At 43.0% G+C, this 23,010-nt stretch overlaps 4 protein-coding genes across 5 annotated transcripts; all 4 read left to right on the forward strand.

Annotated features, from left to right (window-relative positions):
* The first annotated feature begins 1,746 nt into the window (after positions 1–1,746).
* LOC141815507 (uncharacterized) lies at positions 1,747–3,541 on the forward strand. Of its 2 annotated transcripts, XR_012600551.1 has the most exons (5): positions 1,747–1,852; positions 2,237–2,446; positions 2,549–2,612; positions 2,708–3,154; positions 3,245–3,541. XR_012600551.1 is itself a non-coding variant. In XM_074703452.1 (4 exons), exons 2-4 carry the CDS (start codon positions 2,277–2,279, stop codon positions 2,987–2,989), a joined length of 516 nt encoding a protein of 171 aa, XP_074559553.1. In that variant the 5' UTR covers positions 1,747–1,852; positions 2,237–2,276; the 3' UTR covers positions 2,990–3,541. The 2 variants fall into 2 exon arrangements, 1 of the variants encoding a protein (XP_074559553.1); XM_074703452.1 differs by having other exon boundaries at positions 2,708–3,541.
* Positions 3,542–9,302: 5,761 nt separating this feature from the next.
* On the forward strand, positions 9,303–9,764 carry LOC141814262 (uncharacterized). Its single transcript, XM_074702200.1, has one exon. It carries the CDS (start codon positions 9,303–9,305, stop codon positions 9,762–9,764), a length of 462 nt encoding a protein of 153 aa, XP_074558301.1.
* A 7,475-nt stretch (positions 9,765–17,239) lies between these two features.
* On the forward strand, positions 17,240–17,979 carry LOC141814204 (uncharacterized). The gene has a single exon (XM_074702149.1). It carries the CDS (start codon positions 17,319–17,321, stop codon positions 17,859–17,861), a length of 543 nt encoding a protein of 180 aa, XP_074558250.1. The 5' UTR covers positions 17,240–17,318; the 3' UTR covers positions 17,862–17,979.
* A 2,647-nt stretch (positions 17,980–20,626) lies between these two features.
* LOC141814201 (uncharacterized) lies at positions 20,627–22,437 on the forward strand. Its single transcript, XM_074702148.1, has 2 exons — positions 20,627–20,956; positions 21,063–22,437. The coding sequence occupies exon 2, from the start codon at positions 21,259–21,261 to the stop codon at positions 22,147–22,149; it is 891 nt and encodes a 296-aa protein (XP_074558249.1). The 5' UTR covers positions 20,627–20,956; positions 21,063–21,258; the 3' UTR covers positions 22,150–22,437.
* Positions 22,438–23,010: the final 573 nt, after the last annotated feature.

The following is a 23,010-nucleotide window of genomic DNA, read 5'->3' on the forward strand; positions in this document are numbered from 1 at the left end:
TGGTCATTTATGAATGGGAGAAATTAAAAGGCACAAATTAAACTATATACGTAACTTCTTTGAATATATAGGAGAAATTAAAAGGAGCAGATTAAACTACAAATTTATTTTAAGAAAAAAAGTTACTTGTCACAATAGAATTTCCGTCACAAATTTGTAACGGGAATCTGCACCGTTGGATTTTAAAATTAAGATTAAATCCTGATCATAGATTGAATGGATGATTGTGATTGAATGGGTGATTATGATTGAACGGTTCAGATTCTCATCACAAATTTATGACGGAAATATGTTGTGATGAGTAACATCACTCTTATTTTAAATATTTTAGAGTTTGACGGTCACAAGCTAATTGGACTAAGGCCCCGGTCCGATCAGCCCATTTTGATACCTCTTCTCCACCTAATCCCATGGTGCACCCGACGACAATCCGAGCACAGCTGGACCCAGGCCCACACACTTCTCGGTGGGCCTTCCCGTGTCCTCCAATCAACAATCCGTCCAAAAGGATTAATCAAATTAGTTTCGTGTTCTAATCCACCATCACCCTCACGCTGCGTTGGACCCCACCAAGTCCCCGACAATGTCAGATATGTTTAGTGCTGCACTTGTCCCCTCTTCTCTTTATGATTATATCGACCAATTTCTAGCTAATCTCTTAAATATCGACGAGACGATTTTTTGAATTTTATATAAAACCAAAAAAATAAATAAATAAATAAATTCACGAATCAGTAGCACTACGGAAATTAAAAAAATATGATAAAGGATGTCGGTTGGCGAGTTTGGGTCCCGACCCAGGCACGGTCAAATGCATGGAAAAGCAAACGAAATTTAAAATTAAGAGTTTGATGCAAAATATATATATTAAAATGATTAAGAATGATATAACTCACGTGACTGCACGAGCGTCCCTCATGCAATTATTCGCGTCTCCCTCTATTTCTGTGTATTCACTACGTATCTTAAAAAAATACAAAGTATGCCGCAATTAGTCCAATTTAATAATAATATAATATAATCGCCGTTGAAAAGTTTAGTCAAAATTAAAAATTTTGACCGGAGTCACAATCGGAATGGTTGAGCCGCCACCGTCCACTTGCCCCGAAATTGAAACCAAACCGCTGACCGTGCCATTGACTTTGTCCTGGCGTCTCACGCCGCCACAAAAACATTGTATATTAAAATGCGCTAGTAATCTTAATTAAGGGCTAAGGAAGATATACGTGCAATTTTATTAATAGTTATATTTACGTGTAATATTAATTAAATGTGGATTATGCGTGTCTAATGAGTGGTTAATTGGCGTTCGGAATTTTAAACATTAGCTGGAGCGCGATAATCCGACACGGAACGGTGACCGCCTCAAAAAGTCATAAAATCTAGATTTTTTTTTTTTGAGAGGTTGTCAAAATTTATTAATTATTGATAGGTTAGGAGATGTTTTGTTGTTAATTCGTGGAATTTTTAGGAACAATAATATAGTCAAAGTAAAACTAGGGGTGAGCTACGACTCTCGAGGAATATTATAAATAATAAAATGGAATCACGAGATAAGAGGTCACATTTTTGAATTTAAATATAGTTCATCATTTAATTCCAGCGATTACTGGTCACGCCGGTTACCGGTCATCCGATTCCTACGCTAGTTAGCTTTTCTTGTTTATTGGACACTCACGCTCCTCATTTTTATTTTTTCTTTCTTTTTTCTTTTTTTCTTTTTTTTTTCTTCCTATAAATCTGTTCCGTATCTCTCCGGTCCTCGCCTTCCTCTCTTCTTCGGCACTCTCCGCTTCGTTCTTCCGCCGGAGTTCTCGCCGTCGTTTCTCTCGTGAGAAGGAGGTGGGACAAGGTATTTGAAGATAATACTCTCCGATGCTGTGTGGTCGTCGCCCTTTGTGCTCTTAAATCTGAGCTTTTTCGTCCAACTCATGCTTTTAAGAACTCTCTTACTATGAGATGGAACCTTTACTGGACTTTCATGGAATTTTCGGCAGTTTTTCTGCAGAAAGAGGGCAATTGTGTTGCCCCGTTAAAAACTTAGGGTTTTCTGGTCCGACAACAGCTGAAATTTCCATTGTGTAGCTGCTTTCGATTCCCTTGTGTCCAAAGTAGCTTGCTTGTTTGGATTTTTACCTGGTTTTTCCAGATCTGGTTGAGAAAGTTTGGTTTTCTTAGCTAATTGGGTGGTTCATGTTAGGATCGGAGAACTTATTCCTTGGATTTGTTCTTGTAGAGCCGTTGCTGTCGCGGGTCTCGAAGAGATTGGGGAAAAAATGAATCACTGCGCGATGCAACAGCAGAACGCCTTTGCCGCCTGCGAAGAGATCAGGACCCCCTTCGCCGTAGCAGAGAGGAAGCCGCCTGTCCTCTGTCCCCAGCCTCGGCGGGTAAGCCCGTTCGCTTCCTTCGGAGATTCCGTCAGGCCTCTTCGACGGCACACGAGGTATCCGTCTCATCTGATCTGAAGTCCAGCTGCTACTTGACGAATCTCTCGTTCTTCGCATGCTCCAACCTGACTAACTTTTCTTGTTTTGTTGTTGTTTAGTTATCAATTGGATTTCTCTGATTCGAAGGCCGGGGCAGATCTCCTTGACATATTTCTTTCAAAGGTAAGATTTTTCTTTGTTTTCTATTAGTTTGTTTGATAAATCAATTGATTCCTCGGATAAAGCATCTAAATTTCTAGCGTGCTGTATGGTTGCAGGGAGGAGAGCAGAATCAAGTTTCTTGTTCACCGCCCTTCTTCTGTGGCTCGCCGCCGAGCCGTGCGGCGAACCCAGTCGTCCACGACGCCCGCTTCGGCGAGGACCGCCCACCAGCGCCCTTCGCCCCTTCACAACTAACCCAAACCGGCCCACCTGTGTCCCCCAAGCAAGGCTGTGCCCACGCCAAGTTTGGACTGGTTCCGGCAGCCGTGCGCGTCGAGGGTTTTGACTGCCTCAACCGCGGCCGCCGGAGCTGCAGCGGCATCACCGCTGTGGCCTAAACCGGCCCCTTCTTCCGGCGCGCTCTCGGCCCCATTTTGGAGCGCTGCCGAGGAAGAGAGAATAAGAAAACAAATTAACATCGACAAACTATAATCCAAAATTTAGGTGCTAAAATTAGCAACGGAGATGGCGAAGAAGCGAGTTAATTAAAATGGAGCTCTGAGGTATTTTGCAAGACCTTTCAGCTTTTCTCTGCTATTGTACATTTTTCTAGCAACAATCTATCTGTTTGTAATTCAAGAAGTTCCATGTAGATACAAAGTGAGAGAGGGGAGAGAGGAAGAGGAAGAAGGCAACTTTTTTTTTTTTTTTTTAATCTTTTCTATGTTTTAATTTTGATCCATGAATTGTACATGAGCTATTGTTCTCAAGGGCTGTGGCTTGGAGGGGGAGTGTTGCTTTTTGAGCTCAGAAGTTCTGGATCTCTTCCAACTCCAAAATTGTTATTGTAAAAATCGTAGGCTGTTCATCTCATCTGTTGTATCTCTCCCTCCTGAGCCCTCAATTCTGTAAATATTCAATTTGTATAAAAATATGCTTGAATCATGAAATCCAGGAATCAGTTATTTGCCCTTCCTCTGTCTTTTTTAATGTTCTCGTTGTGTGGTTGTCCTTTGCTTGCTGTGGATGGCATCCTCCATCGAAAGCAATTGTCCTACTAGCTTCTTTTATATACACGCATTCAAGCATCCTGAGTGGAATTCTTATCTGCGAAAGCAGCAATTGTGACTAAATTAATGTTGGAGGTTGTTCTGAGTATCAGTTAGTAAAATTTATTAGTTTATGCTTAATAATTATTATGACAAGTCAAAGTAGCAGAAATAGTGTCTCACCTTAGCAAATCTCATAAGCACATCAGCAAATATCAGCAAATAAATGAACTAAAGCGAGACCGATGGTCCCTAAATCAATATAAATTTTAATCAATAATGCGGTTTTGTCCCTTGTTGTAGGTTTATCAGAAGACCGAGTCAGCCTGGATATGCATCGATTGAGCTGGAGTTAGTAGACGTAGCAGCAGCTGCTGGGGCATTTCAACAAAAAGATGAATTGCCTCGGTCGATTCGTTTCGTTTCGTTTAACTCATTCCAAATTTGGTCCCATCAATCGTATCGAGTTTCGAAGACGGGTGGAATCACAGAACACAAGCAAGATTTGCATGTGCAAGGAGCAGAACAATTAAAATCCCGACTAAACAAGCAAAACCCAGTTGGCTGGCCCACCGTGTGGCGAAATCCGGATACGGCCAGACAGGGTGGTCCCAGTTCCGATACGGGATCTCAACGGCCCCACCACAATGTTTTCGGCTTGGACCATTTGCGATCGATCACGCAGGTACCAAACACAGCGAAACCGGTTTGAACTGGAACGGTTTACCAGTTGTTATATCAGTAAATTTTAAATTATAACAGAACTGTAGAATGAAAATAAATTTCTTCTTGAAAGCTATAAAATAAAATATTTGTTGAATTTCCACTAAACAGCTGCATGTACGACAACAAAGGAAGAATTTTGTCAAACACAAAATGCGTGCGGAGCACAAAGGCTAGGGCGAAGAGCGTGATGTCGTCGATTCCATCGCCGCCGCGGCCGGCCAGTGGTCACACAGGCATTTGTGCTTATCCAAAGTGGGGTGGGTGAGCAAGCGATAGAGCCGTACAGCGGCTTCTCTTCTCCTCTTTCTCTTTCAATCTCTCTTTCTCTGTGGAATGAGTCAGACAACAGTATTATTAAGCAGTGAAGAATCAGACGCGATCCCCACTGCTGCTCCATTCCGCTGCGGCTGTCGCTGCTGCTGATTTTTCTCATAGCACCTTTTCCCTTTCAATTTCTTCGAACGTCACTGTGCAAAATTTTATCATGCACGCTGCTTATATCATACTTTTAGGAGCCATTATTCCACTTTAACTTTTTAGTAAATACTTCATAATTATGGAGTTGGGCCTGTTTTAATTGAGATTGGGGAAGAAGAAGTGGGTACTGTGCGTTGATACTCGATGCAGGAGATTTTAAATGAACATCTGACAAACGTACTGTTACTGCTGCATTGATGTCGTAACTGAATTGTAGTGAAAAATGGACGTCGTAGGATGTGATTCTTTAACATTCATCGCGTGGTGGTTTAGTTGTACGCAGTCGCACAGTTGCTTCGGCACAGAATAAATTAAAGTATAGAAAGATTTACGCCAATCTTTTGCCATATTGTATGTTTCTTATACCAGAAAATAAAAGTAAAGTTCAAAGTTGTGAAAATGAATAGCAGAGGTAGAAACTGAAGAAAAGCATGCAGAAGCTGCAACCAAAACAAGATCACACTGAAAATTTTTGAATGTAGTCAGAGTCAAAGGATAAAACAAGGAAACTGAGTTTTTTATTTTGAAGTTTACCACTTGGAAGAACAACACTTCCATGCCTGAGAATGCCCCAAAAAACCAAACAGGGCAAGATGGAAAATTCCATATCCAAGAACGAGTCAAACATGACATACAATAGATCTACATTACAATAAAGAAAATATGCAAAAGCGACAATTCACATGCAATCATGTTTCTCAAAGTCAAGGTTCAACGTAATGAAGCATGCGCAGCAGAATTATATGTAGATGAACAAAACTCATCGTTGACAAAGAGGAGAATTTACTTTGCTGATGCGTACCAGTCAAGAGCTTTGTGAAAATGACAAGCAACTGGTGTAAAAAGAGAATAAATTATCCTCAAGATCAGTACTAGGTCACTTTAATAGTTCATGAGTGAAAAAGATCAGAAATCCCAAACCATATTTTTGTAGAGGCATACATTAGATAACTCAAATAAACCAAATTACAGTTGAACGATTGATAGTTAATCAGAAAAAATAGCTAGTGTTATATATTGCCTTCATAATCCGTTTGCATACAAATAGAATATCAAGCCAATCTCGAACATGATCCAGAGAAATTTAATAAGCTCAAGCCACATGCAACTCAGAGTGTTTTTTTTTTCTTTCACTGAAAGAAAATAAAATTAAAAATTGGATAAACAGAGCCATATATAGTGACAATAAGAGCTATAAATTTTCCTTCCAAACTAATAGGCGCCATGAAATTCATTGTGCATTTAGAAACAATATAGATTTAAACTTATGGCTTCCCATTTTTTTCACCATAGATATTAAGATAATTTGCTTGTAAATTATCAAAATATTGGTTTATCTTATTTGCTTGTATTATATGAATTTGGATGTCTCTTCGTGGACATAAGCAAAACCACAATGTTGTTATATATCTTTGCCTGTCAATATTCCATCACAGCATACGATGTTTGTATGGTGGAGATTTGATCGGATTTAAATAAATTGAGAAAGTGGATTTTAGCAATTACAGAGCAACCTTCAACATCATTAATCAGTGCTATTGAGTATGAGACCGATCATTCTCTTATTCATTCTTGTTTGTTGCTTCACAATCAAATTGAACAGATTTCATTTTGAAGTGAAAGGGGTGGTCGACGCTATTTACATCGTAATTAAACATATTAAACATGGATTAATTCACAAGGAATGTGACAAAGCAGCACCTCGCTTCTTCGAAGGTAAAGAGAAAGAAACTAACAATTGAAATGCAAAAGAAGCTGCATAAAACGGTTAAGTTACCGTTACAAATAGCAGGCTCCAGGTAGAAGGAAAATTACGCTGCTGTACGGGCGCATCTGGTGGCCACCTCGCCGCAGGGGTTCTCCTCCGCTGACAACTCCGGCTCCGGATCCGCGTTCAAGTCCAGGCTCAGTGGGGGTGCTCCGTGCTCCTCCTCCGCCCTATCCGCCGACACTACGCGATCGCCGTCAGCATCGAAATCCGCCAGGACGAACGAAGGGCTCCACAGTGGCGCCGCCGGAGCGGGCTTGGGCGCCTTCCGGCGGACACCCATAGAGCGCGTGGCGTCGCGCATGCGACAGAGGATGGAGAAGAACTCCTCGACCTCGTCGTCGTTCACTTGGGCATGGGCCTCATCAGCTGGGCGGGACTTGCTGGAAGGGAGGCGACGGTCGTCGTCGTCGCCGCCAACGCCGCGTCGCTTCCGCTTGGACGGTTCCATTTAGCGGCGGACTGAGGTCGTTTAGCCCTTTTGCTGCAGACGTTGGAGATGCCGGCGACGGCGTCAACACTCAACAGCGGCGACTAGTGGAGGAGTGCATGAAGCATCTCGAGCCACACACTTGCTTCTTTGTTTGCCTTTTAACAATGGAAAATAATAATAATAAATAATTCAATCAAACTAAATTTTTATTTTTGCATCGAATAAATTACAAAAATTGGCTTGCGAAATAATATTATTTTCACAAGGAATGACTTATAATATTGGCAACTGGTTTCATGTCTTGCTTTAGTCAATCCAAAATCCAATGACTTAAATTTCAACAAAGACAAACACCTTGTGTTTTAAAATCTTAGATAACTAACTTGTCTTTGAATTCAATGTAATGGACTTGAAATGCTTGTGATTCTCGTCAATGCAATCATCCAATTGGTGGTAGTGCAATGGCCAATCAAGCCATTACACTCTGACAAGACAAAGAAAAACGTTTTAGGTTAGTGGGAGAGATTGGTTTGATGCGACGTCACACTGTTTTTCTGTTGACCAACATTCGTTAACCGAAGCCGACCAATGAGCACAGTAAGATACTCGAACAAAAGGGACGATTCGACTGCGCAGCCATATGAATGTCGAGGCTGGTGCCTGTCAATTTCCAGGCTCCAGAATTTTCACACGCTGCCCTTCACTGTGACTGATCCGGCTAAGGATGAGAACCAGGCACTAAATTGGAAAATATTTCTCATTTTCTACGTCTTATCTTGTATCCTGGCTACTGTGGAACGATCCTTTGTTTTGTTTTGTTTTGTTTTTGTTTTTTGCCAAAAGCAAATGCTTCTGATATCTGTCCATTAAAACTCTGTTAATCACCCTGTTACTGTGGAACAACGGCGTGCATGCGATGGACAACAATTAAGACATCGCACTGCGCCGCGGAACAAGCAGAGGCGAAGGACTGGAAGAGAGAGAACTTGTGCTTTGTCTTATTCTAATTAAATGCCTCTGCTTCTGATCTCTGTGAGTTTCAAGAAAATAGTAAAAAGCTTGTGATATGATGATGTCCGACGACTGACACACACTCGATGGTTCCGATGCACTCCTTCCCTCTGCTACGTCCTGACACTGCAGTTTTGTCGTCGAGAAATAGGAAGGAGTTATTTTATGATAACTTTGACCATCCGCTTTCAAAGATTTAGCAGGAAAGAAAGGAAAAAAAAAACAAGAATTAAGTATTTTGATTAAAATTTTATTGCAAATGAAGGGTTTTGCTAGATTCTACAGCTTTATTGCAAATAGCTGTAATTAAAGCATGTGTAGAAAAACTCCAATAACTCATTTTTCAAATGTTTCAAATCCAGTGAAACGAGCTTTGATCGACTGATCGAGCATGTCTACTAGGTGTGCAGATAATAATATTTTGGATGCTCGACTTGAAACCCTTGTAATGATGCTTATCAGTTGGGTCATCTAAACTTAGAAGTTGCCTTTCCTTCATCTTCAGCAGGTAATATCTCTTACTGTCCTTCTCTATTTGACTAGATCTACAAAATAATGAACTTAATATATACTTTGTTACTACAAATTTAATACATATCAATAACACAAACAAAAATTAACTTAAACTCGTTGTCAAATAAATAAATAAATAAAAATAATATAATCAAAACCACATTTCAAAGGTCAAATGGCGTAAACAAATAAAAATATAAATTTTCCTTAACATACCCAAAAACTTTCTCATTTACAAATGATCATTAATATGTTGTTATTATTATTATTTTTGATATTTGGACGAATGATTTACTATTTCAGTGCTTAAAAAAAATGATAAATCTTAATCAGTCTCATGACTCAATCCCTGAGGTGGCCAGTCCGGTCTTACAAAAATTTTCTACTAACCATCAGGGTAAATCGGGAAGCGCATACGACGGCCAATCCAGAAAAAATACAATGCCTAGCATCTTTTGATTGCGTTCTTCATTTGAACAAAAATTCTTACAAATACGTCGTAGTTGGGGATCAAACCGCGGATGCCTAGGTCGAGTTAAAAATAAGCCGATCTTTTTTTAATTAGTAATTAAAATTAAAAATATGCAAAATTTGCAAATAAAGACGAGTAAAACTGGTACAGCTCGAGAAAAAGGCATATATATATATTCCGGCGACTCCTTTCTCCATCGTCGTTGCGTTGCTCTCTCGCTCGGCGGCCATCGTCAAGAATGCAAGCGAACAAAAGGTCAGCGATGAAGCGAGGCAGCGAATGCGTCGTTTCACCGCCGCCCTCGAATTCCTCCGGAAAGGCTCCGCGGCGTCAGAAGGGTTCACCAGCCGCGGCGGGGCGCGCCAAGTCGGCCGCTTCAAGGGGGAATGCCGGGAGAAAGCGAGGCGGAATCAGAATTTCATCAAAAGCTTCCGAACCCGAGCCCCACCATTCGCCTTCCGCTCCATCGTTTTCGGTGTCTGAGGAAATGCTGGTGGCGGCGGAGTGGATGGATTGGCAGGCGGAACTCGGCGACCTGTGGCGGTCTCAGTGTTGGGTGGAGGAGGAGAAACTCTCCGGGTGGTTTCCCTTCGTCGACGAGGACTTCCAATGCTCGGACGCAAGGTGCGGAGAGGGATCGTGCGGCCTATTCTGGGAAGAGGCCGACCACGACATCTGGCAGCTGCAGCACATCCACGAGATCCCGCAGACGGCATCGAAGTGAAAAGACTGACATTTTTCAGAAGAACAGGGTGGATCATATCGACGACAGGATAAAAAGACAGGTCAGGAACAAACAATCGATCGAGTGGAGTGTCAAATAGGAAGAACTAGGTTATCGTAGCATTCTAAGAAGTCGCATTTTGTTAGTGTTCTGCTTTGAAGTTTGTCTGTATAAATTGCTCACTGAAAATTGTTCGAGTGTTTCCTCTTGTCACTGACATGGCTGCAATTTGCCAAAGTAGTTAGGTAGGGCACTCATGCATGCATGGCTTTCTTTCTGTTGCTTCTATCATGTCTATCTGCTTCTACCCGGAGATTAATCAGGGGCATTCAATGAAGAAATCGGCGACGATACATTTTGAAACAATAACCAAGGAAAAGATTGTCATCAACTATTAACACCCTTTTTTCTGCATAAAATTCAAATGAAATGCTGCATCCTCGTTTGCATACTGGTGGACTGTGTTGGCAGCATAGTTTTAAAGCGTACGATCTCAGCAGAACTCATCTGAAGAGAAAATATCAACAGTACTGGATTGTTTTCAGAATCAGAAGCTGGCTAAAAGTGCGTGACATATCAGTGTTTGCTTCTTCCTGCTGCCGATCACTGAGTCTTTGATTCTCTGCACCCATTGCTGAACTTCGATGTCAGCATGGACAAGTAATTGGCAAGAGGAAACTTCAATTGCCTGCCGTTTCGGCGACAGTAGTCCTGGTGATCTGCTCTGACCTCTGGCGGTTCAGGACTCTTCTGCTTCCGTTTCCTTGCATTATCGCAGACCTTTATGATGATCGATGTTGTTTAATGTTCTGTCATGATTCGTATTGTTTCATGAAAAAGTGAAAGTTGACCGCCGAGCTCCCGGTTCTTGGTCGGTACTTGCCTTGCAATTCAGTGGCACCCACGCCGAGCTCTTCTCTGTTAGACCCGTACAAAATTGAAGAGTTCGTCCTAACTCGTATAGTATTCTTAGTTAAATGTTCTAATTACATCTTTGACAAAATCATATGACCTTTATTTGCCTTCAAAACATCTCATTTTGGTGAGATAATGAACTTTGACAATCACAATGAATAACATTGATTTTTTAATATATCTCTAGATCTGGACAGACAGTGTCGCCTCTGAGTGGAATGTCTGATGGTATAGTCTTAGTCATCACCAGGTACTCAAGAAATTGAAATTATATAGTGTAAATTTCACTTGCAACTTACTACTATAGTGGCCTCCATTTTGTCGAGCATAAAAGCTTACATATATAACTAACTATGAATTGGCGGTAACATCTCTAATTGGCAACTCTCTGTTTAGTCGAATTGACAACTCTCTGTTTAGTCGAATTGGAACATGGTTGTGGATCAAATAACTATATAGGATCAACTATAGTTGAAGAAGAACAGATTTGAGCACTGCACTGTGTTGTACAATGTTTGCCCTACTTTCGTGGGATTAAGCAACTACATCAAGTTTCGAAGGTGAAACATATTTAATGATGGAGCAGAGTGGTAGAAGATGATAAGGATTCGAATCTCGACGAAGCTGAAACAATACCTTCTTCTATCGTGGTCAACTGTAGTTTCTCGATTTACCTCCTCACAAATGATCATGGGACTAATCGTGTAGGGTTGTTGGGTGGCAAATTTTACCTTTTTTTACCGAAAAAGATGAAACATGTTTCGTTAGAAAATAATTATCATTACTAATCATAAATTGAGATGGTTGAATCTAGATAATCTAGACATCGTAAACTGTAATCCTTAACTCCCAAAGCATAATCTAAAATTAAGTACCTTTTACATCTAAATCCAAACTAATAATTCTAGCATGCACAGAAGAAAAGGAGGAGGAACCATGATGACACCATGCAACACCATCATTATTCTTAATATTACTATTTCGATTAGAAATCGAGAATGATCAAGTCATCAATCAACAAATTGTCCAAAGTAGACTATCTTTAAGTTGAGTGGAGGGGTAGATCTTAATTTAAACCTAAAGTACACTTCAAAGAAGAGGTTAAATTGGTGCCAGAAATCTCGCAGAGCACTCCGACGCTCAAGTTAGGATTCTAATAAAAATAATATAAAACGAGAGAGAAAATAATATGAGCCGAGTTTCAGGGATCGAACCTCGAACATAGTAACACTGGATTTCTCCACATCAGATAGGGTGCTTCTTAGCCGCTTGTTGCCGCCTACAGAGAAAGGAAATCCTCCTCTGATGGCCTTTATGTGCAAGAAAATGGATATCGAGAGGACCGAATCTGACAACCTGGTACGCCTTTTGTCCTTATGTGCAAAAGGAAAGGTATCGGGGGACCGAATCTATAATCGCCCCGGGTACATTTCCTTGCTGGTACATTTCTCACATGAACGCCTGCCTATAAGAATAATCAATGTCTCCTCTAGGTGGCTGTGTGACGTGTTGGTACGCCGAAGGCCTGAGGCGGGAACCTAGGATGAGGTGGAGCGAGGTGGAGTGGTTGAGAATAGGCGCATGAGATGGTCAAGATGAGGCTAGTCGAGATGAGCCTAATCGAGACGAGATGAATAGTATGGCTGAGGTGAAGCTAGCCGAGGTGAGGCTGATCAAGACGAGACTGACCGAGACAAAATGAATAGTGTGGTCGAGTTGAGGTTGATCGAGACGAAACGAATAATATAACCGAGATGAGCGTGGCCGAAATCCGATGCGGCCTTGGGGGCCCGGAGTCTGGGGGGGCTCAATGGGGTGAACCCCGTATCAATCACGATTCTTTAAATGTCACAGATAGAAGTGTATTCGCCGCTGGGTTTTGGTTGGGTACCTTTCTTCATCTCAAAATTATATATATAATCATAATCTATGATGAAGTTTACCAATTAGAGTTTTGATCCCATACCTAGTCTTCAATTTCTCTCATGGCTGTTCAACTTTATTCTCCTTGATCACATCTGGCTTTTCTTTCTCCTTGTCGGTCATATAATCAAGTTAAGGTTTGAACTAAATTGCGTTTTGTTTTGGAAGTTAATTAGCCCATAAAACTCTCTAACACGTCTCTACAACCGTAGCCGATCTACTTCGAAGAAATCCAAACTCTACCTCTTCGATCAACAATCCCGACAAGATCACGTTCCTCGATCTGTCATGCGAGGAAGAAAGCGAGAGGCATAAATATCTAAACCTTGTCATGCTTCTCGGAGATAAAATTTGCCCACAAACAGAGCTTTCCTTGCTCATATCATGGACACAACTGAAAGGCTTGCCTTTGCATGGCTCTCAGGCATTCAACGTGTACCTCGCGCCAGCCACTGTGCTGCCCTCCTCTCATCCCATCTCATCTCAGGATCACCTTCAAATGTGACAAATGTCCTGCAAGAGATTGATGGCCACCCCTCTGTTCCTTTCCCTTCTCGAGCCCTTGTCCTTGCTGGTGCAGTCATCTGATTCCAGATAATATCTTGAATCTGGACGCGTGCTGAGATGACGATTTTTCTCCGTGTTCTTCATTGAGAGTTTCTCCAGCCGATCATCTCCTATATCCTTGGTCTATTGGACCCGTGATTCTCCAATCAAACTCCATGTGTTCGTCAGAAGCTGACAAGAAGCAGTTGCAGTATTTCAATGGCAAAACCAAAACGGATGGTGGATAAGGACTCATTTACTTCACCATCCTTCAAGCTGGGAGCCGGCTTGCTTCAAGAGTCAAATTTGGAAGATTAAGAAAGAAACTGATTTGTGTATGGGAAAAAAAATATAGAAATAAATTTGAATTCAGAATTAAAAAATAGTATATTACAGAAGCACACACAGACAATCGATCGGGAAAAAAGGATGGAGAAGCCTGAAAAATGAAACAGTAGTTAAGAGGGATTGTGCTGCTGAGTTTGATTCTGAAATTAAGTCTTAGATTTTCACCCCCACGCAAGGAAGAAAGAAGCTTTCATATAAATTAACTCCTTTGCCTTGAATTTTTATTGGAGTCATTTTCATCTATTTTTATTCACATTTCTGTCAATTATTCTTGGAATGGACAGGGAAACCTGCAGCAGATGCCCACCAAATAAAGCTACGATTTTAAGAATATCTGATATCGACCTGATCTCATCCACTTGTTCTGAAGCCTTTTCGACGCTCTGCATCGTCTGGAATTTAATGGTCGTGTCTCTCTCTTTTTAAAATTTGATGTGCTGTAAATTAACACTTTGCTGGTGAATGAGGCCGTTGCAGGGAGAGGATTCGAGCTTAAGAAGATGCTGAAATATAAAGCTGGAGGAGATAAACCCTGAGACCAAAGAAAAGTGGGGAGGCAAAAAGAAGTATTCTCTCGGGCAACGCGTCTCGTTTGTATCAGACTTTTGCATGCCATTATCAACGAGGGACCAGTTTTGGCTTTTCTCGCTTGGCGATCACTAGGGTTTTGTATATGTTCCTGTTGAGATGCGGCTTCCGGACGCGTCGCCGGACCAGTCAGCATACAGGGGAAGAGAGGGGGGGTGTCACCGCCGGAGAGGGCCTCCACACTGAGGAAGGAGAGAGGATCAGCCACCTGGAGGCCCTGAAACATCACCAGAGAAAGAGGTCATCCTGGCGCCGGGGAGTCCCCGGACGGCCACTCCGACGCTCAAGTCAGCCAAGTCAAGAGGAAGAAGAAGTACAGTAAAAATAGAAAAGACTGTAATGAAATGCTCAGCCCCAAAAATATAAGAAGTGTCTGAGAGAGAGAGAGAGAAGAGCCATCGGAGAGAGCCCCTTAGTTTACCTCCTTCCTCCTTTTTATACTTCAGGAGCTTCTCTTTTTCATGATCGGAGAAGAGTTCTCCTTTTGATAGGACGTTTGCTGACAAAGCATGGTCATTAAGAAGATATTGACCTTGATAAGACATTTGCTGACAAGGCATGGTCCTTGAAGAGACCTTTGTTGACAAGTCATATCCACCATTAATGCTTGCCAAAGTTGGCTATTAGAGAGAAAGAAAGCAATTATGACGGGTCAAATCCAAGTTGTCATGAGAGCTTTTATGATAAGACATGGTCTTGGGAAGACCATTTCTGATGTCACATGGGCTGAGTAGGCTGAGTGGAGCAAGCCTGAGTGCCGAGTGGACTTACTGAAACTGGCAGAGCCGAGCTGCCGAACTGAAGGGCAGTGAGGACTGCCGAGCTGAATTGAGCTGCCAAACCGAAGTGACTAGCAGTGCCGGACTGCCGAACCGAAGTAACTAGCAGTGTCGGACTGCCGAACCGAAGTGACTAGCCGAGCCGAAGTGGGCTGCTGAGCTGAAGTGACTAGCAGTGCCGGACTGCCGAACCGAAGTGACTAGCAGTGTCGGACTGCCGAACCGAAGTGACTAGCAGTGTCGGACTGCCGAACCGAAGCTGACCAGCCGAGCCGAAGTGGGCTGCTGAGCTGAAGTGACTAGCAGTGCCGGACTGCCGAACCGAATGGGGGGCTATAACACCCATAACAGTATACCTCCAAGGAAAGAACAGAGAAAAAGCAGCGCTTTGTAGACCTCCAAGGAAGAGGACAGGCAAAAGGAGAAATCTGAATAAAATGTCTTCTTCATGGACTTCTTCGATCCAGAAATACTACAACGATCAATAATTTAAGTATTAATCTTGATTTTGGAATACAATTATTTAAGTATTATTATGCTTTCAGAGATTTGCCAAGTGTCGTTAATTTTCTCCGGTCTGATAAACATGCACTTTCAATATAATATCAAATTCAAAGTGTATTCTCTACGTCATTTGATCTTTAATAAATGAAGTCCCAACCACACGAATTTAAAATGGTAGAAAAGGGCTCGAGTATGAGAACCTCGTAATTATGAAAGCACTGGGGAAAAAAATAAACTAATCAATAAACTGTCGCCTTTGTTTACTATATACGGACGTCGATTAGCAGCCATAAGACGTGGAAAATTAAAGGATCGCATTGCCTTGGATTCTTCAAATCTAGCCAATTTTACCACAATATCTATATACACACATAAATGGCTAAGCACCAAATCTAGTTCTTACTTTAATCCAGATTTGGTGTGCTCGGTGTGCCAAATGGCTGTCAAAGCCTGAGGAGACCTATTAATTTATGATTGCTGGATTAATTGCTCGCCGATTAAAAAAATAATATCAGATAGCAACTCGGATGCACCATCTCTTTCTTCCCATTAGCCAAAAGGAATATTATATATCATTTAAGTGCATTAATCTTACTTATGGAGAGAAAGAATGGCTGTCTATTTTCTGTCTCATGCATCCTTTTTGTAATTAATGTGGGTGAACTATTACTATGTGTCATGCCAATATGTCATCATTATATTCGCATTTGTGTTTGCTTTAGGGTGAAACTAGGGTTAACAATATTAAGATATAATTCAAAAGGAGAACCGTTCGATTAAATTGAGCCCACGTGGCAGTGGCACTGTGACCGATCAATAATTCAACCCGCACTACCTCCCTCGGCCTGCCGGTCACCTTTACAACATTTTATTACTGTTCAATAATCCAATTTAATATATTTTGTTTACTCTTTATTTAATTTATATTGCCAATTGGATGTCGTCCGGAATCCGAATTACTCAAGAGCCGTACCAAATCTTCTCTTTTTGTTGCCTTATAATTATTTTATTGGGGAAAAGTTAGATAAATCCAATGGAGTTCGTCAGCTCACGTGAACATCATGAAAATATTTCTTTTTTATAAATTAAAATTTCAGCGAAATTATTTTAAAATGTTTTATCTACGCAATTACCCGGACACATCGAGGTACGCCTTGGGGACTCGACGTGGTCCCGGGGATGGGAAAGCCGACAGCTGCCTAACCCGCTCCGGACAGCAAACAGCATTTCCGAAGCGAAGGCAGATGGAGCCTGCACGTGTTGCCCACCTTCCCTACTTAATTTCGCCGCGCTGTCGGAGTCGGTGCACGTGATCCGCTCCACCCCCCATGTGAAGGAGCCAGCGAGTCGGGTCCAACCGTCACGCACGCAGGGAGCGCGAACTGCGGACACGGTGGGTGGCGTCGGAACCATGTGGCGCCACCTGCAGCGGATCCCATGTACTGTCCATTGATTGCCGCATAGAACCACCGCAGGAACCGCTCGCGTCGGGAAATTTTTTTAAAATAATTAAATTTAGAAAATGAGACGTTTCCAAAACCAGCCGAGATGGGTCTACGAGCCGAGCCGATAGCGACGGGGAGCTCTCCTCGCGGACGCCAACTCCGGACTTGAAATCCAGCTCATGGAGTGGACGTGGCCCCCATGACTTTATTCCTTTTTTCGTAAAAAAAGCAAGGGATAAAAGAAAAGAAAGGCAACGCCGCGCCCGTGATGGATGGATGACCCTAGAAATCCTCTCTCTATGGCTACATGCTTTCTCTTTTTTCCATCCACCCCCCTACAATTTCCAGATATTACGGAAGGTAATAAAAATGGGCCCGTCTTCCTGCCTCTATAAAGAGCCTTCTCCCCTTCCACCGTGTACAAAACCACTTCCACTCGTGATTGTTCTTCTTCCTCCGATTTGCGATTTTTCTACTGTGACGGCTATCGGAGGTTTCTTGTTTCCATGGAGGGTTCCGGCGATCTGAAGAGGCACCGCGAGGAGGAGAGCCCTGAGATCTCTTCGCCTGAGGCTAAGCGCCTCCGCGATGACCTCTTCTTCGAGGACATTCTGGACGATGATGACGCCGGCGCCGGCGATCAGGACCTGGCGTCCGTGATGAAGAGCCTGGAGGACGAAATCGGGCTACCGTCGCCTCCGCCTACGCAGACGGAGGCGGACGTGGTAGCAGGCCAGCCGGATCTGGGTTACCTCTTCGAGGCGTCCGACGATGAGCTCGGCCTCCCCCCTGCTCCTCCGATGGCGCTGAACTCGGACGAGACGGCCGTTGTGTCGGCGACTGTGGTTCAGGAGGGCGATGTGGAAGGTAACGGATTCGACCCTATTTGGGGCTTAGATGACGAAATCAACGGATACTATGGAATGGAGGAGTTCGCTATGCGGCCGGAGAGACCGATGGTGGGGACGGAGGACGGCGTGGTTTTTGACGTCGGTCTGTTTGATTTCTCGGATATGTCCTGGCGGTCGGAGACGCTGCCGGCGATCTGAGACATAACTGGACGAACAGCTTGGAAAGCAAGCTTTCTGGTTTTTTTTCTTCTAGGCTGTAAAGATAGGGAACACAAGACGAGAAATGAACAGGAATTGGAATTTCCCTTCCAATGTCTGGAACTGTGTCTTTGGGACCGCATTCTAATTTCTCGGCCAAGCCGATACCCATCAAAAAAATTATTAATTAATCGACAACATTATGCTTTTAAAAATGGCTCCATAATACACGAATCTTGATAAAAAGTTTTAATATTTCAATATTCTCCTTGTTAATTTTTTATTATTTCATCCACAGATTATTACTATTTTTGGTCGACTGTAACATACTGACTACGCTAATGGCCCAGTCGACCTGCGATGGTAACAGCGGAAAGCAGGTGAGAGTACCTTGGTCAAAAGTGCAGGCAAAGGTGCTCAGCTGCCTCTCCGCAGAGTTTTTGATCCAAAATGGTATCCGTCCAGTCCAGGGCCACAATTAGAGATGGAACTCGCCTTCGAACATTTTGGCAACTCAATTCAATTTTCTTTTGCCTAAAATTGAAGGATGTGCGTGCACTGAGACGAAGGGAAGGCGAAAAGCTTGGTTTAGTCCTTCCCTTTTGTTGATGTGGTGTCGTTAGGCCACGATGCGAGCGTGAGTGATGCAGGGCGAGGGCAGAGAGCCGTGCCAATTCCTTCTTTCCCCTCCTTTCCTCTCCGATTTGTCCGGACCCGGGCCGTGCCCGCCCTTCAATTCGTTAAGACGCTTTCGTTGCAGCCCAGCCCAGCCCAGCCCAAAACATATCGGTGCGGGACCCACTGCTGACTGGACCGCGGAATGGAAAGACGAGCCACGCCACGCCACGACGAGCGTCAGCCGTCCCATCCCTCCGCATAGTTTACGTGTTCTCCACTTCACACAGTCGCCTCTCGCGCACCGACGAATCGTCCTCCTCGCGATTCACAAATCGATTTAAAAATCCGAGGCGCCACCTGCTACCGACGACCCCCATCGATCGTACCGACTTAATTATGCGGTCGAGAAGGTTAGGTATGACCGTGAGCCATGGCGACCCATCGGTCGTGGTGCTCGAGGAATCCCGAAACGAGCGCAGACCGTCCGTCGCCGTCGCTTTTCTTCCGCCGTGTCGTGTCCGGCGTCGACTGCGTCGCGCAGTGGATGAGGACTAGCGCGTCGCCTCGTGCCGTTGAGGTCGTATTGTGGGCCGAAAGGCCCAATATCAACAACATTGAGGGGTTGAGTCCTAAGGCTCACGTGATTGCATTGTTATCGGTTAACGTGGTGCTATCGTGAAAATATTAACTAAAACTAGTTTCACCCACCCTGGCTGCCTGCCGGCACGTGCGAATTCAATAGGGAGTTGTTGCCTTTTCGTGCATCTAAAAATGATAGATAAATAAATGTCACGCGCCCACGTGGCAGGTAGTGTTGTCGTTCCCGTTGGAGGAGATTGGTTGACCGAAATTAGATTTTGGTGGTGGTGGTGCGGCTCACGTGATAGCAGGTGGTTGGATCCTTTCGGTAGATCTGCTGACGTGTGTGTTTGAATGGAAGGTGAAGAAGAGGCCCTTTTTATTCCGACGAGCGAAGCATATTTTTAATTATTTGTGCGAGACCACTGTAGAATACCTCAATGCTTTAGCATTTGAACTCTTAAGATAATTGAAGGCATTTTAATGCCTTTTATTCAATCATGAGTTAGATCTACTATCTTTATTGCTTGACTATAGTCTCACAAATAGGAAGGATTTATGTCTAGTTCACACGTGATTAACAATGTACTAATGAATTTTTATATTTAAATGGATAAAAAAAATTATGCAAACTTGGAGGAAAAGACCATCTACCATTATAAAATATATACTAATGAACATTTATATGCTTGTTTTTCTATTTTTATCATGTTAGAGACAATCGTTTATGCATGCTATTTAGTTGATTCTAGATTTATGCTAAAAAGCGTTCTAATTGCCATTACCATATATTGATGAGTCCAATCACCTTTGAAACATGCAGAAAACAACTCATCCTCGATTTTGTTTGGTTAACTAATGGCATCATCAGTTATGATCTTTTACAAAGGGAAAAAAGAAAGAAAAATAAAACACATTCACCGTAAAGGATCATTATGATCTAACCCATCGGTTGGTTGATGAAAAGTCAACTGTGAGTCCTAAGAATAGTCAACGACAGGATCATTTACTTACCATGCAAACATTGAAGTTTCAAAATCTTTGTTGGATCTGGTCGACGAATCCAAGAAGGAATTTTACATTATATATATTTTTTAAAAATAATCACAATGTTTAAATTTTCTAAAAAGCAACACATTCTTTCCAATTGGATTTTTATATATTTTTTCCCCTCCCACCGAAGTTTAATTTATCGATATCTCAATGATACTATCACAATCTCTTCAGTCTTCACATCTAATTTTATTTTTTTCCCCTTTAAAACTATGTTTCGATAATTTTTGTATATTAAGAATACCATTTATTGATGATATTAAAGTGTTTATAATAAATACATAAGTTTTTATCAAATACTTGAATAAATGAAACTCGTTACAATTCCATTAGCTGTTATGTTACAATGAGACTTGAGAAAGAAGAGGCCTTCTCTCAGCCGTCCGATCCCGGGCCCGACGTCACGATTCACTACGCGGGGTCCCGGCGAGAAATCTGAGCCGTAGATTCCTCATCTTCTTCCGTTTCCGCTCACTATTATTAATGTGCGTAACGCCGCCATCTTCCTCCTCTTTTCTCCTTCTTCGCATCGCTTCGCTTCGGGGTTTTAGCGGCGACCAGATCGAGAAAGCGGAGAGCGGTAGAAGGAGAGGCCGGCGGCGAGCGCGAACGCCGACGAGTTACGGTACACGTTTGGATTTATCATTTATGTCGTCTGGCGCCCTCGATCTATTCTTGCTCGGTGCCGGAAAGTTTGCAGCTCTGGATGAGCAAAGCCTCTCTGTCTCCTTCATCGTCGGCGGTCTTGCTTTCTTTCTCTTTGTCCTCTCCTCCATCTCTTCCATTCCTCGCATTCCACTGAGGTGGGAAGTGTCGGAGGAGACGGGCTCGATGCAATATACTAGGTTTGACTCTATCATGCTTTGTTGCGTAGTTGGTTGTTCTCTTTGTTTTAAATAACTTGGTCGGGAAAGCTTAAGGTCTTCACTTTTTCGGTTTACATGGCTGCAGGTTTGGTTTTGATGTGAAGCACTTCGGATTTCAGCATATAAATTTGTGTTTTGTCCTGTTCATCTTCTTAAGAGGAGCCCTCACTTGACGCAGTGATTCGAAGAACTCTCACCTTTTTGCTTGTATTTTCCTTTGTCCTTCTTGCGTCTTTTTTTTTTGTTCTTGATTAGATTTTGAGGTTGAGCGAACAAGGAGAATGACTGCACTGCAGCACTTGCTCGGGAAGCAACACGATAAGATGGGTAAAAGGAGGACAAAGAGGCAACAGAAGCTTCTCAGATCCGATTCCAGTTATCTGGTCGAATCCAAACGCTTGGCGAGAAGAATCCGTGTCATCTTTGATGACCCCGACGCTACTGAATCGAGCGGGGACGAGGACATGAGCTATGCCTGTGGCAAGAGGAGGGCGATTCACGAGTTCCCGGCGCCTCCGGTTCTTCCTGCCGTCTTCTTCCGCCCCTCGTCGCAGGAAAGCAGTGGGAGGAACCGTAGAATCTCTAAACCCCTGCGCAGGCCAAAGCTCAAACCACTTGGTTCAGTGACTTCGTCATCCACTGCTTCCTCCACCAGATTTAAGGGGGTCAGGCAGCGGCCGTGGGGGAAATGGGCAGCGGAAATCCGCGACCCAATCCGCGGTGTGCGTCTCTGGCTCGGCACTTACGACTCGGCGGAGGCTGCCGCCGCCGCTTACGCGGCAGCTGCTCTCCGCTTCCAAGCCGAGAAGAAGAATCTAGCCCGCATTGCTTCCTCCGACACCACTTCATCCTCTTCCTCGACGCGCTCCGTCGCCACAGGAACCCAAGCTCCACCTTCTCCCTCATCTGTGCTCGACTGCCGGAGCACCCCAATCAAGGCCAACGCTGTGGAAGAGCAGTCTATCGCGGAGCTCTTCGTGGAGCAGAGCCTGTCTCTGGTAGAGACAGGGTTAGCATTCGAACCAGACCTCTTTCTCATGGATCAGATTGAGCAGGAGCTTCTCCCGAACGAATTCCTCGGTTTTGAAGACATTCCCATCGACGAAGAGATTGACGGCGCCGACTTTCCCTGTATTGAGATCCTCAATCAATGGATGGATTTCGACTTCTAACGAAGTGGAAAATTTTGCAGCAACTAGTACCATCTATTTTCTACTATTAATTACTATTATTATCATCATTTAAGAATTTTGCTGAAGGAAGAAGGGGCGAAATTGTGTTCGTTAGTTCACTTTTGCAGTGCGTGAGGGACTTTCTTGGATTTTTCGAAGCTATAACAGCTGCTCCAAGAAGTTTGTTACTCTTTCTCTCTTCTAATATGTTTTTTGGCATGATAATTATGTAACGGCAATACAGTGTCTTCATTTTGTCAAAGCTGTTGAGTGTTGATGCTTTCTCTATGGGATGGTTAGTGACTATGGTCTGTTAAACTTCGTGAGTCCATTAATGCCTTTGTAAAAGGTGAGCTTTAGAAATAACATCATATTCTGCTTAGGCAAAACCTGATCATGGATGATCTGGTCACATTGTTTAGGCAAAGCTTGATTCATCTTCTGCCGCATGACATTAATTACATTGTTTAGGCAAAGCTTGATTCATCTTCTGCTTAGGCAAAGCTTGATTCATCTTCTAACGTATTACTACTATTTGATAGTTGGTTGAATACTGGAGATGCTTGTCTGTTTGGGAGAGTTAACATCGGCCTCGAGATGCAGGAAGTCCTATAATTCTAATTTTTAAATGGTGGTGTGGAAGCTCTTGTTCATTGCACGGGAAAGGTTAACTTGAGGCCATTATTAGGAGACAAGGAAAAACAGACAGGTTAATTATCGAGATGCTTTAACTAAAGCATGGGAAGAAGCGAAGATGTTGAAGGAAGGGAACCTCTGTTTGACAATTGTTAGCTGCTTGCTGTAACAAAAAGCAAGCATTCATAATGAACTGGCGTGTTGTGGTGCTGCTGCTGCAGCATG

This window comes from Curcuma longa, chromosome 21 (assembly GCF_044706935.1).
Source record: "Curcuma longa cultivar G26 ecotype Majalengka, Jawa Barat chromosome 21, ITB_CL_G26_1.1, whole genome shotgun sequence".
NCBI classification, from domain to species: domain Eukaryota; kingdom Viridiplantae; phylum Streptophyta; class Magnoliopsida; order Zingiberales; family Zingiberaceae; genus Curcuma; species Curcuma longa.

What these genes read in the sequence shown, in the direction of transcription:
- LOC141815507 (XM_074703452.1), top strand. Translation starts at nt 2,277, where the DNA reads ATGAATCACTGCGCGATGCAACAGCAGAACGCCTTTGCCGCCTGCGAA. An exon ending in CCTCTTCGACGGCACACGAG is followed by an intron (nt 2,447 to 2,548) that starts GTATCCGTCTCA and finishes GTTGTTGTTTAG; the next exon opens with TTATCAATTGGATTTCTCTG. An exon ending in TTGACATATTTCTTTCAAAG is followed by an intron (nt 2,613 to 2,707) that starts GTAAGATTTTTC and finishes GTATGGTTGCAG; the next exon opens with GGAGGAGAGCAGAATCAAGT.
- LOC141814262 (XM_074702200.1), top strand. Translation starts at nt 9,303, where the DNA reads ATGAAGCGAGGCAGCGAATGCGTCGTTTCACCGCCGCCCTCGAATTCC.
- LOC141814204 (XM_074702149.1), top strand. Translation starts at nt 17,319, where the DNA reads ATGGAGGGTTCCGGCGATCTGAAGAGGCACCGCGAGGAGGAGAGCCCT.
- LOC141814201 (XM_074702148.1), top strand. Translation starts at nt 21,259, where the DNA reads ATGACTGCACTGCAGCACTTGCTCGGGAAGCAACACGATAAGATGGGT.